Source organism: Salvelinus namaycush, chromosome 14 (assembly GCF_016432855.1).
Source record: "Salvelinus namaycush isolate Seneca chromosome 14, SaNama_1.0, whole genome shotgun sequence".
NCBI lineage: Eukaryota > Metazoa > Chordata > Actinopteri > Salmoniformes > Salmonidae > Salvelinus > Salvelinus namaycush.
Genome location: NC_052320.1, coordinates 27531108 through 27544146, shown reverse-complemented (window position 1 = coordinate 27544146; position 13039 = coordinate 27531108). Strand labels below are relative to the sequence as shown.

At 42.8% G+C, this 13039-nt stretch overlaps 2 protein-coding genes across 6 annotated transcripts in view; both read left to right on the top strand.

Annotated features, from left to right (window-relative positions):
* usp19 (ubiquitin specific peptidase 19) overlaps nucleotides 1-6066 on the top strand; it is a 44103-nt gene extending 38037 nt beyond the window's left edge. For 3 of the 5 annotated variants that reach the window (XM_039008337.1, XM_039008338.1, XM_039008336.1), the window contains exons 23-25: nucleotides 250-416; nucleotides 1067-1242; nucleotides 2466-4326. In XM_039008337.1, coding sequence (XP_038864265.1) covers nucleotides 250-416; nucleotides 1067-1242; nucleotides 2466-2717 — 595 coding nt within the window. In that variant the 3' untranslated portion in view covers nucleotides 2718-4326. Of the gene's footprint in view, nucleotides 1-249; nucleotides 417-1066; nucleotides 1243-2465; nucleotides 4327-4569 lie in introns of those variants that run through there. The other 2 variants (XM_039008340.1, XM_039008339.1) reach the window with 1 other exon arrangement.
* A 266-nt stretch (nucleotides 6067-6332) lies between these two features.
* On the top strand, nucleotides 6333-12700 carry si:dkey-32e6.3. Its single transcript, XM_039007671.1, has 5 exons — nucleotides 6333-6952; nucleotides 7250-7644; nucleotides 9127-9287; nucleotides 11486-11618; nucleotides 11758-12700. Exons 1-5 carry the CDS (start codon nucleotides 6637-6639, stop codon nucleotides 11932-11934), a joined length of 1182 nt encoding a protein of 393 aa, XP_038863599.1. The 5' UTR covers nucleotides 6333-6636; the 3' UTR covers nucleotides 11935-12700.
* Nucleotides 12701-13039: the final 339 nt, after the last annotated feature.

Below are 13039 nucleotides of genomic sequence, written 5' to 3'. Positions count from 1 at the left end.
GCCACAAATGCTAAAACGTTAGCATGAGGAAACGGTGCCAGGGAAACTAAACCAAAGCATGGATTGCTGTCATACCTTGTCCATAGACTGCTTACAGGGTAAGAAAACTGATATATAATTGTGTAATTTGGGTGAACTATCCCTTTAATATATCACACCCTTTATACTACCCTTCACACCACTCGATGACTTGGGTTGAATTCCCTCAAATACGACAAGGTTTTCACGGCATGTTTTCTTGTTTTTCAGGAACCTGGACCTCAGTAAGTTCTGTATTGGTCAGAAGGATGACATGCAGCAGCCGCCAATCTATGACCTCTATGCTGTCATTAATCACTATGGAGGCATGATCGGAGGTCACTACACAGCCTACGCACGCCTGCCCAGTGCCCAGAACAGCCAGCGCAGTGATGTTGGTGAGTGGTTGACTGAAATAGGCTTCACATTAGTATACACTGAGAATACAACACATTCTCAGTGTATACTCAGACCAGGTGAAAGCGATGATCCCTTATTGATGTCACCTGTTAAATCCACTTAAATCAGTGTCGATGAAGGGGAGGAGACAGGTTAAAGAAGGATTTTTAAGCCTTGAGACAATTGAGACATGAAGGGGTAAGACAATGGCTAAGAGAAAAGATTGAAGTACCTTTGAACGGGGTATGGTAGTAGGTGCCAGGCGTACCGGTTTGTGTCAAGAACTGCAGCGCTGCTGGGTTTTCCCAAGCTCAACAGTTTCTCATGTGTATCAAGAATGGTCCACCACCCAAAGGACATTCAGCCAACTTGACAAAACTGTGGGAAGCATTGGAGTCAGCATGGGCCAGCATCCCTGTGGAACACCATTTAGAGTCCATGCCCTGATGAATTGAGGCTGTTCTGAGCGCAAAAGGGGGGTGCAACTCTGCTAGGAAGGTGTACCTAATGTTTGGTACTGTATACTCGGTGTATATTGTATTTCTGTCCATGGCAAACATTGGTTTAAACATATGTTTGTTTTTTGTTCATACTAATGTACATGGGGGGGGATAACTAAACTAAACTCCTCGTCCTTTCTCTCGCCCAGGCTGGCGTCTGTTTGATGACAGCACAGTGACGACAGTTGAGGAGAACCAGGTGGTGACACGCTACGCCTACGTGCTGTTCTACCGCCGCCGCAACTCCCCCGTGGAACGACCACCTCGCTTCCTAGGGCCCCTCGGGGTCGAGTCCCCCACCGCTGCAGGAGCCACCGCCAGCCAGGTGAGGGTGCCCATCTTTACCTTTCAGAGACCCCTCCCCAGGATCCATTATATGGTGGTAGTAGGAAAGCATCTTCAAGGTGTAGTGCAGCAGGAGTATATTCAATTCAACTTTCTTGAAGTATATTGTAATTTTTTTCCAACAATTTTTATTCAATGTTCACCACTTGAGTAAGAAATGTAGTACTGTGTTAATCTTTTCCTCTTCATGGCCGGATATTTGATTGCTTGCTTGTGGTCCTTTTAGAGAAATGATCTCCGATGCTAAGCGGCTAATGTGTGTTTCTGCTTCTAAAGCTATGGATAAAGCTATGGAGAGTAAGAGGTTTGATCTAATTTCATTGCTCTCAAGGCCATTTGTTTGTTCATCAAAAGTGTTTGATACAAGACCAGCTGTTTCTAAGTTGAATAGGTGCTTGGAGAAAAAGCCGTTCACACTTACAACTTATTATCCTATGCACAATTTTGAAGTGACAGACATTGGCTTTCTCCTGACTCTTTGATCTGATCTGTATTGGCATTTAAGATGTATTGTATTCTGTCCAAATGCTGAAAAATAAGTTAATTGCCAGAATTAATAAGTTGGGGCTGTGTGTATTCACCATCAAGTCAAACCTTTGTGCAAGTGGTCTGTTCATGCCTATGAGAAAGATTGGGTGTATGGTACATTTTCTCTTGAACTCATTAGTTTATATTGGGGGTTGGAATCTGTCTAAATATGTGTGATTTAATTAATCTATTAGCTAACTCTTATGAGACACCACATTTCTGTCTTATCCATCTGTTTTCTGAAAAGCACCCCTCTCACATCGCTCTGAGCTGTCCTCATGCTGTGTATGCCATGTGAATGAGTGAGGGGCGTCTTGGTTAATTTGTCAGAAACCCAGTACTGTATTCCTTGAAAGAGTCTGGCTTGTCCTTGACCCTATGGCAGGGGTAGGCAACTCGATTCCGCTGCGGGACGATTTTTGACAAAGTGGATGGTCGGGGGGCCGGAACATAATTTACAAAGAAAATTGACTACAACTAAGCCCACAAAGAGATTGTTCTTTTCAAACAATCATTTCAATCATTGATTATGCTGAATTCCCCCCCTCCCCTTTGGGCGGCCAAAAGAAACCACCTGTTGCCGACCCCTGCCGCTGGAAGTCTGGCTGTGGTGAGGGGACTGTGCTTTAGAACCAAGCCTTTCCCAGAAGCTGACACAGGTTTCCGCCATCGCAGGCCTCTCTAATATGGCAGGAACTGGAGGAGGAAGAGGAGGGTCTTGAAGAGGGCCCCCGGGGCCTGTTCCGCACCAGCCTGGGGAGAAGAGCAGCCAGGAGGAGGGAGGAGGGGGTGGAGGGGCAGGTGCGACGGCGGCGCCAAAGGATCTCAGATTATTCCGATGACGACTGCGTGCGATATTTGGTCCTGGGCACCTTGGCTGCTCTGCTAGCGTTGTTCCTGGACCTGATCTACCCCCTGCTCTACTGAGCCAACTGGGGCTAAGTGGCCAGTCTCACACCCCATTACATACACACCACAATACAGATGCACATGAAAGCTTATACACTGAGAAATTAAGTCAAATTTATTGCACTTTAAATTAAATGTCTATGCCATTATTTATATATTTTTTATTGTTTTGTATTTGTAGATGGCCTATAAATCAACATTCTGCTGAACACATTGAAATTAAACAAAAGTATACACATGATATCCTTTAATCAATTCTATGCATCGTTAAAGAGAAACCGACTGAGCTGCTACTAGAATTTGTTCTTAACTGACTTGCCTAGTTAAATAAAGGTTCATTTAAACAAAATAGTTACTTTGCTCAGCATGGCTTTGCCTGGTTGACTTTTTTTGTTGTTGTGTACTGCAGTCCATAATTTAGGCCCTTATAATCTACCCTATATTCTAGTTCAACATACCAAAACAGGTCTCAACTGTACTCTCCCCTTTATTTGTCTTCCTCCCAAGTCTCTCACCATGTAGGTTTTTTTGTACTAAAATATGAAATGCACATTTAGAAATGGATAGGCCCATTTTTTGCACAAGTAATGTTGCTGAGATGACTTGAAGGCTATAGCGTTGTAGTCCTACTGTAATAATGGGTAGAACTGCTCACTCAGATATGTCATCCTTAACACCACCGTGGTCATTGTAAGTTGGCGATATCTGCTTGCTTGTACCTTCATGACTTTGTACTGTAGCCTGAAGACAGTTAACATTGTGTTTTTGCCTTCTCAATGAATAGTGTTATAGACTCACTAAGCTATTAAATGCCTTCGCTTTTTCCTGTTTGTCACGTTGCTGATTATTTTAGATTTTATGTTGTTAACGGCTCTTAATTCAGCAGGTTTATTTATTTCTGCCCATTCATTTGACTTATCCCTGTCATACTTGTATTGGAACTGTTTTCTCTTTGTTTCATGAAACCTATTTAAGCAAAAGTAACCTTTTTAATGTGCTGCTTTGCATTACACTTTTGGTGAAGTAGCTAGCTATGTCTGAGCTTTATGACTGTTTGAGAAGCAGCCTCTAAAGTGCACTAATGTACAGTTCCTTGCTTAGCAGGGATTTAAAGACACTAGGAAAGAGAGACTGTATGTCTCTCAATATAAGTTGCTACAACGTTTCATGATTATTGGTGCTGCTGGTATATAGACTACGCCCTGTAACAGTGTTGTAGTGATATGTTCAAGTCTTAGGGATTTCACAGTGCATTCTGTCATGTCTCTCCCTTGTAGGTGGGTTTTCAGAGCTGAGTCTAGTCACTATATCTGCTTTAAATGCCCAGTATGTGTCCCTAGTATGTGTATTTCATCTCATTCTTAAAATGCATCATACTGGCTGTATTTTGAAAGATGCATCTTGAAAATGTAATCGCTGACATGCAAAACATTTTGGGATTATATCAACAATGGACTAATGAAATAAATACCAAAAGATAGATTTTAGCTAGATTTTTCCTTTTAAGAGCGCTCTGTTGTTGGAATAGTTCTATTATTTAAAAAGAAATGCATTTCCCAAGCAATTTGTTCAGGTACTTCCATCTCAATGATGCTCCAATAAACAAGCACTTAAATTGTCAATCTTATGCTGTGTTAATGAATATTATTTTTCAATCAGTTACTGTCAGGAATCTTTCAGATATTATTTCAAACATGGAAATTGTCCTGCCAGTTGGAAATGGTTATGTTTTCCCAAATGTTATTTTTGCTGCAAGGAGTGGTCAGTCTGTCAGTCCAGTGTTTTTGCTTTTGCATTGTTTACCGACAGGTCTGGTCTTCCTGTCAGGTCCAGAAAAGGCATGATTGATTTACACTGGTTTATTTTACAGGCCTCTAGCCAGGCCCTCTTTGGGACAGACCTGGACCCTGAAGGACCCCCTCCGCTGACCCCAGAAGTGACCTCTGAGCTGTTTGCACACTCTGGAGAATGTGCTACTCCGTCCTACAGCAACATGGAGGAGGTGGACTAGGGCATAGCTGAGGTGCCACCGACACGGCGTTAAGTTCCAGTTGTGGAAATATTCTCCTCAGTAAAAGACACTTCAGTGCTTACTAATTAACTCGGCATCTTTAGTGTGTCCCTCACTGGTGCAATGCTAGAAATTAAAGAACTGGTTCTGTGGCCGAAAGACCAGCACATGTACCCGTCACCACAGATGCGGTGGACAGACCCACAGACTCACACATTTTCCACGTTCATCTGTATTTACACATCAACCGATCCAGACCAACTCATACTGTATAGGTAGTAATATCCATGCAATGTATTTCCTTACACATACTAAGCGCACACACGCATACAAACGGCATGTTTGCACATACAACAAAAGCCTCCACACTCCTGTTGTCCTAGAGCCTCTGGGTTGCAGCCCATTGTTGGCTGATAGAATGCACCTTTGTTTGGGTATCCCCTAAAACGCCACTTTAAATGACACCTATTTATCCCATGATCATGCTTTGGCTCAGAGGTCACAAAGGGAAGTCGCCAACACCAAACTAATTTCCCCCCCAGAACAACAACCTGTTGTGGATATGAGGGGAAATGGTGAGGTGGGAGGATGGGAGATGTGTGTGTCTGTGTGTAAGCATTTGTTTTTATTTGATACTTCTCATTGAGGTATTGCCTGGTCTGATGTTTTGTAATTTCTGTTGGATTCTGTAAGCTGGGTTGAAATTGATGTAAAAGTGTGACGGTGAAGAAATTTAAGGTAGACTCAGCGGTATGACCGATGCAGAGAGTAAATGGCATAGTGTGTCAATGTCTAAAACTGAGTGACGCGTGAGGCTAAGCTTCTCTGCTGTTTTGGTGCCTTGGCTACCACACTGAACAGCCTGAAGTGAACCCGTGCAGATACACCGTGTGAGAGCAAAGTGTTGCATGGGGGGGTTCCTAATAAATACAAACGTGTTGCATCTCGCTCATCTCTCTGGTGCTGCTCATTTCACTGAGTCTACCTTTTTAAAGGTTTTAACAAGTTACTGTCTTTCTGTTTACTACTTTCATACTCACCTGGATTTAGTTGCTTTCCTTTAGATGTATTTTATTTTTACTTGGTAAATTATCCAATCCTGTGGATGCAATTTTTGGCAAGATACCGGCTTGATATACACTGAAATGTGCATGTTGATACACAGTAGCCCTAGAATAGAATGCGGTTACCTCTCCTGCTACATATCTTTATTTCTGTTTGAGTGGACTGTCTTGTACACCCCTCCCCTCCCTTCCTTTGTAATGGACTGCATATATAAAGTGGGGATTAATGAGAATGCTGCTGTGAATATAATAAATGGTTTAATATAAATAAAACCCTTTTTGAGAAGCGCTACAAGGTTGTTTGTGTACACACTGATTCAGTAGTAACGTGAATGAAGTTTCCTAGTAGAGATTAGTTTGGGAACGTTTAATTTTCCACCAAATCAGCTATTTTCTTTACCCTCAGTATGTGTATGTTTTGTGAAGTTGTTGGTCCTCCAACCGGCACTGCTCCTCTAGATGGCGCTTCTTACTGTATTTACTTGCAGACGCCACACTACAGTAAGGGAAGAAGAAAAGGCGTTAAAGAATGAGGAAGTAAAAAAACATTTACTGGCGCTGAGTCAACGGAAAAGCCGGAGTGTGGTATTTTTATGTGACTAGTTGTACCAACTTAGACAGCTCTTTTAAATTATGTTTTGCAAAACGAACCTGTTTTGACAAGTGTAATAGCTGTCTTATAGCCATGTAGCTAGTTAGCTACAAATACAGCTACTGTTGTGGACGAAGAGGTTCGGGTTTCAGTAACTTGCCTTATTAACCCTCTGGGTATTCTCAATGACAACTTGGTTAGCTAGCCAACGTTAGTTAGTCAAAGAAAATCAGGTTTCCACAACTGATAATTCGAGAGTGGAGCCACATAATGGCATACTGCGACAAGACAGGTGATCTTCCCTCAGCTTCTCTAAACAATGAGGACAATCGTAATGGACATGACCCGTTGACAGATAAGCACCCGACTCCACACTCCAAAGGAAATGCGAACGATTGCTGTGCCACTGAAGAAGCCCGAACAGTGTCTGTCCCTCATGGGTTGTGTGTAAAGAAGAAAAAGCTTGTCCTTCACATTGACCTCAATAACACCATCTTAGTGTCTGATGCTGTGACAAGTCAAGGAACTATTGCAGCTTTGGATTACTTTATTTCCACAGTGACATGGGGACAAATGAGTAAACAAGGTAAGACCAGGTTGCAATATAAGTAACAAGCCTCTGAGGGGCCAGGTGACCTCAGTCTAAAAGGTCACTTAGTTCCTACATGTTGACAGTTTTATTTGAAGTAGTGGTCTATGAAAATGAAACAAAATATTTTTCAAGGAGCAAATGCCCCACTTACAATGTAGTGGCACACCTCTATCCTTTTTCTATAAATGACATGAAAATTCAGTAAGTGGAGTCACTACTGTGCCTACCTGCCATGGTGATGTCATTGTTGTGTGCAATTGCTTAACACCTGCTTCTTTATCTGCTCTGTAGGTAAATGGATGTGGATGAGTGACTCACCTTCCCTACTTCCACCATGTGAGGGCGCTGTCAGCTACTACTCCCAGTTTGGCCGGGTGGCAGGCTTCACCAGCTCCACTGCAGGTCGGCGATTCCGGGGCGTGCTGGATGAGCACCTGGCGATGCTGCGATGGCCGAAGGAGCTGAAGGGGGACAAGGAGCTGGCTGTGAAGGGGGAGGATGGACAGCTGTACCACTGGATCTTGCCCTCCTTCTTCCAGCTACTGAAAGACCTGGTGGCAGAAGGGAGGGACTTTGCTATCCTGTTCCGCACTTTTGGCTCTGACCTTCCCCGTGTGCTGTCTGCAGTGTCCCGTGCCCTCACTCAGGGCTCCCACCCACTCTTCCCTGACCTTCCAGCACTTAAGGTAAATCAAATCAAATTGTATTTGTCACATGCGCTGAATACAACAATAGACCTTACCGTGAAATGCTTACTTACAAGCCCTTAACCAACAATGCAGTTAAGAAAATATTTACTAAACTAAAGTAAAAAAAATAATGATAAGTAACACAATAAAATAACAATAACGAGGCTATATACAGGGGATACCGTCACCGAGTCAATGTGCAGGGGTACAGGTTAGTTGAGGGAATATGTACATGTAGGTATGGTTAAAGTGACTATGCATAATAAACAGCAAGTAGCATCAGTGTAAAAACATAGGGGTGGGGGGGTCAATGCAAATAGTCCAGGTGGCCATTTGATTAATTGTTCAGCAGTCTTATGGCTTGGGGTAGAAGCTATTAAGGAACCTTTTGGACCTAGACTTGGCGCTCCGGTACCGCTTGCTGTGCGGTAGCAGAGAGTCTATATCTATGACTTGGGTGACTGGATTCTTTGACCATTTTGATGAGTGCTTTGGGTTGTGGGTGTGATGCTGGATGTGGTGTCATTAGGACAGTAGCAATAATGATTGTTGTCCTGGCATTTTACCAAGCTCTTACTCACAGGCTACCATATTAAATGGCCACATTGCTCTTATCATAATCACTACTGTTAGCTAACCTGCCAATAGCCCAGTACTTGCAATCATTACTCATTGTGGGCTGCTCTCTGTTGCAGCTTGTCATTGAGAGGGTGACACCATGTTACAGGTGGATGTGCTACTGAGAGTGAGTCATAGTACTTTGAGAGGAATTATGTTCTTCCTCCTCTGCCTGATTTGAAGAGGTCAACCACACTTCACAATTATAGACCCATTTTTAAACTTGGGCCATGTCTGTGTCATCTGAAAGACTCCCGTTAGTGTGTGTGTGCATCTGGGCTTGTGTTTGTGAGCTTGTGGCAGTGGGATATAGGGGTCAAAAATCTGATCTGTAAGCTTGTTCCCAGATGTTGGAACAGTGCCCTGTTCAGAAGGTCATTCACAGTGAGATGTAGGGTGGGTGGTGCGACTCTCCTGGGTATAGAGTGTGCATGCAGTCTCTTCTCAGCCCCCTCAGTGTGTTCTTGTACCTGTTCGTTTACTGGAGCAGAACACATCGATTTCTGCTAGGAGGATGCTCAAAGGCTGCTACGGCACACACAGTTAGCTGCAATAAAAAAAAAAATAAACATCCAGATGATGACTTATTCAAACTGTCTCCTGTCAAGGACTATTTGTGTAAGAGTGTCGGCACCGAGATTGAGGGTGAAAGAAGATCATTTGATTTAGCAGGTTTGGAATTTGCATGACCTGTAAGCTTAATTGTTTCCCCTGATTCTAAAATGATAGCTGTGCTGAAGTACAGAGGATTTCCATAATTTCTGCTAGATACCTGATACCTGTGCATCTCTAATACGCTGCTGGTCAGAGAGAGTGTAACAGATGCTAAAGCCAGCTGTGTTCTTTCTGCTCCCTCCCCAGCTGAGTGTGAATGAGACGCCAGGCCAGATCCGCTGCAGTAAGAAGGGGGCGGTCCTGACCCGGGCAGAGGAGCGTCTGTCGACCCGTGACGGGGAGCGAGCCCTGTACCAGTACCTCAGCTCTGTCCAGTGCCTGGGGGGCTTCCAGGACCATTTTGACTGGTAGGTGGACTTTCTCCGAAAGACTAGTGGCTAGACTAATCACACCAATGAAGGCACTCGAGTATTGGAGGTGACCTAGTTTTCGGGCAAGCTCATAAATCCATCTTTCAATAGGTAATTTAGTCTTTAATTTTTAATTTAATTTTTGAGTTGTAATGGAGAAGTTCTTTCTGTATTGTCCTCAGTGAAAGTTTCAGTGTCGCTGATGTAGTCAGGACTAGAGGTCGACCGATTATGATTTTTCAACGCCGATACCAATTATTGGAGGACCAAAAATAGCCGATACCGATTAATCGGCCGATTTTGTTTAAAAATGTTATTTATTTATTTATTTGTAATAATGACAATTACAAAAATACTGAATGAACACTTTTATTTTAACTTAATATAATACATCAATAAAATCAATTTAGCCTCAAATAAATAATGAAACATGTTCAATTTGGTTTAAATAATGCAAAAACAAAGTGTTGGAGTAGAAAGTAAAAGTGCAATATGTGCCATGTAAGAAAGCTAACATTTAAGTTCCTTGCTCAGAACATGAGAACATATGAAAGCTGGTGGTTTCTTTTAACATGAGTCTTCAATATTCCCAGGTAAGAAGTTTCAGGTTGAGGTTATTATAGGACTATTTCTCTCTATACCATTTGTATTTCATATACCTTTGACTATTGGATGTTCTTATAGGCACTTTAGTATTGCCAGTGTAACAGTATAGCTTCCGTCCCTCTCCTCGCCCCTACCTGGGCTCGAACCAGGAACACAACGACAACAGCCACCCTCGAAGCATCGTTACCCATCGCTCCACAAAAGCCGCGGCCCTTGCAGAGCAAGGGGAACAACTACTTCAAGGTCTCAGAGCGAGTTACGTCACCGATTGAAACGCTATTAGCGCGCACCCCGCTAACTAGCTAGCCATTTCACATCGGTTACACCAGCCTAATCTCGGGAGTTCATAGGCTTGAAGCACAGCGAAGAGCTTCTGGCAAAACGCAGGAAAGTGCTGTTTGAATGAATGCTTACGAGCCTGCTGCTGCCTACCACCGCTCAGTCAGACTGCTCTATCAAATATCAAATCATATACTTAATTATAACATAATAACACACAGAAATACGAGCCTTATGTCATTAATATGGTAAAATCCTGAAACTATCATTTTGAAAACAAAACGTTTATTCTTTCAGTGAAATACGGAACCGTTCTGTATTTTATCTAACGGGTGGCATCCATAAGTATTCCTGTTACATTGCACAACATTCAATGTTATGTCATAATTACGTAAAATTCGGACAAATTAGTTCGCAATGAGCCAGGCGGCCCAAACTGTTGCATATGCCCTGACTCTGCGTGCAATTAACGCAAGAGAAGTGACACAATTTCCCTAGTTTAATATTGCCTGCTAACCTGGATTTCTTTTAACTAAATATGCAGGTTTAAAAAACATATACCTCTGTGTATTGGTTTTAAGAAAGGCATTGATGTTTATGGTTAGGTACATTCGTGCAACGATTGTGCTTTTTTCGCAAATGTGCTTTTGTTAAGTCATCCCCCGTTTGGCGAAGTTAGTCTTCACACAGTTCGCAACGAGCCAGGCGGCCCAAACTGCTGCATATAGCCTGACTCTGTTGCACAGAACGCAATAGAAGTGACACAATTTCCCTAGTTAAAATAAATTCATGTTAGCAGGCAATATTATCTAAATATGCAGGTTTAAAAATATATACTTGTGTATTGATTTTAAGAAAAGCGTTGATGTTTATGGTTAGGTACACATTGGTGCAACGACAGTGCTTTTTTCGCGAATGCGCTTGTTAAATAACCGTTTGGTGAAGTAGGCTATGATTCAATGATAAATTAACAGGCACCGCATCGATTATATGCAACGCAGGACAAGCTAGATAAACTATTAATATCATCAACCATGTGTAGTTAACTAGTGATTATGTTAAGATTGATTGTTTTCATAAGATACGTTTAATGCTAGCTAGCACCTTACCGTGGCTCCTTGCTGCACTCGCATAACAGGTAGTCAGCCTGCTACGCAGTCTCCTCGTGGAGTGCAATGTAATCGGACGTGATCGGTGTTCAAAAATGCCGATTACCGATTTTTATGATAACTTGAAATCGGCCCTAATTAATCGGCCATTCCGATTAGTTGGTCGACCTCTAGTCAGGACATTGGGCTCTCTATCTGTAGGTGGGCCAGGAACACCTACTCCATCCTGGGAGGGAAACCTCTGTGGGTGGACCCCTTCGACCAGAATGTCCAGCACATCTTCATCGATGACAACATTCGACAGAATGACAAAGACACCATTGTCCACCCAAAGGTGTGTTTTTGCCTCGATTAATGTGCTTTTGGATGGTTTATGCATACTCATATGGATGTGGATTAGTTTCCCCTTGCAGATACGTTTTTTGCCTTCAATATCCTCATGTTGTTTCTGTTCTTGCTCCATGGTTCTGAAGGTGTTTCTGGACCGAGACGGCTCAGGAACCCGCACAGCCTCCACCTCAGAGCTGTATGACCTCTGTCTGGTCCAGAACGACCTGCTCAGGGCCATCTCAGACCCAGAGTACTTCACCCAGCGCATCAGCATCTGCCAGGATAACTATGACAGGAACCTTCAGCAGGGGGCAGGCTAGAGTGGTTTGTCTGTAGCCCAGAGGTCCAGGGTGAGAAGGGGTTGGGAGAACTCAGGTCTGTAGACTGGAGGTGGAAGGTAAAAGGGAGCTCCTGTAGTTGCTCCAACTCGTCCTCTAAGGTCAATATTCTCAGGGTGTGTGACACTGGCAACCAATATATTGCATATGTAGAAGGCATTATTTTGTATTATTTTGCTGCTGTTTTTAAATTATAATATATATTTAAAAAAAATTGGTAATCGATATAAAGGCATTGTTTACGTGCACCAAAATGTATTCAGAAAAGACTTGAATGGTCATACTTGAATGTTTCTAATATTACAAAGAGAGAGAGAGCTGCATGTTTGAGCAGTAAGACTAACTGTTACAACTTAAATCATACTCTAGTCTACAGACAAATTACTTTAATATTAACCACAATTAGTATTACTGTTTGACTATTTATCATGGCAAAACAATGGATGAGTTTGACCTAATATCATTTGGGTTTATGTGGTTTGGAGTTTATTTGCACTGAAAATGACTTTACTTTCTTTGGAAGCGCTCTCATGTGGGGAAAAAGTATATATCCAGGGAATGTGTGTCACGCTTTCTCTTGAAGGTTTGTCATAGTGGTGGATGAGGTGAGCGGCCCCATTACAATGTAAAGCTCTTTGGGTGTCTAGAAAAGCGCTATACACCGACTGTACAAAACATTAAGGACACCTTCCTTCGGGGCATGGACTCTACAATGTGTCAAAAGTGTTCCACAGGAATGCTGGCCCATGTTGACGCCAATGCTTTCCACAGTTGTGTCAAATTGTCTGGATGTCCTTTGGGTGGTGGACCATTCTTGATACTCACGAGAAACTGTTGAGCTTGGAAAAACCCAGCAGCGTTGCAGTTCTTGGCCCAAACCGGTGCGCCTGACATCTAATACCATACCCCGTTCATAGGCACTTCAATCTTTTGTCTTGCCTGTTCACCACCCTCTGAATGGCACACATACACAATCCATGTCTCAATTGTCTCGAGGCTTAAAAATCCTTCTTTAACCTAAGTTACATCAATAAGGGATCTTAGCATTCACCTGGTCAGTCTGTCATGGAAAGAGCAGGTGTCCTTA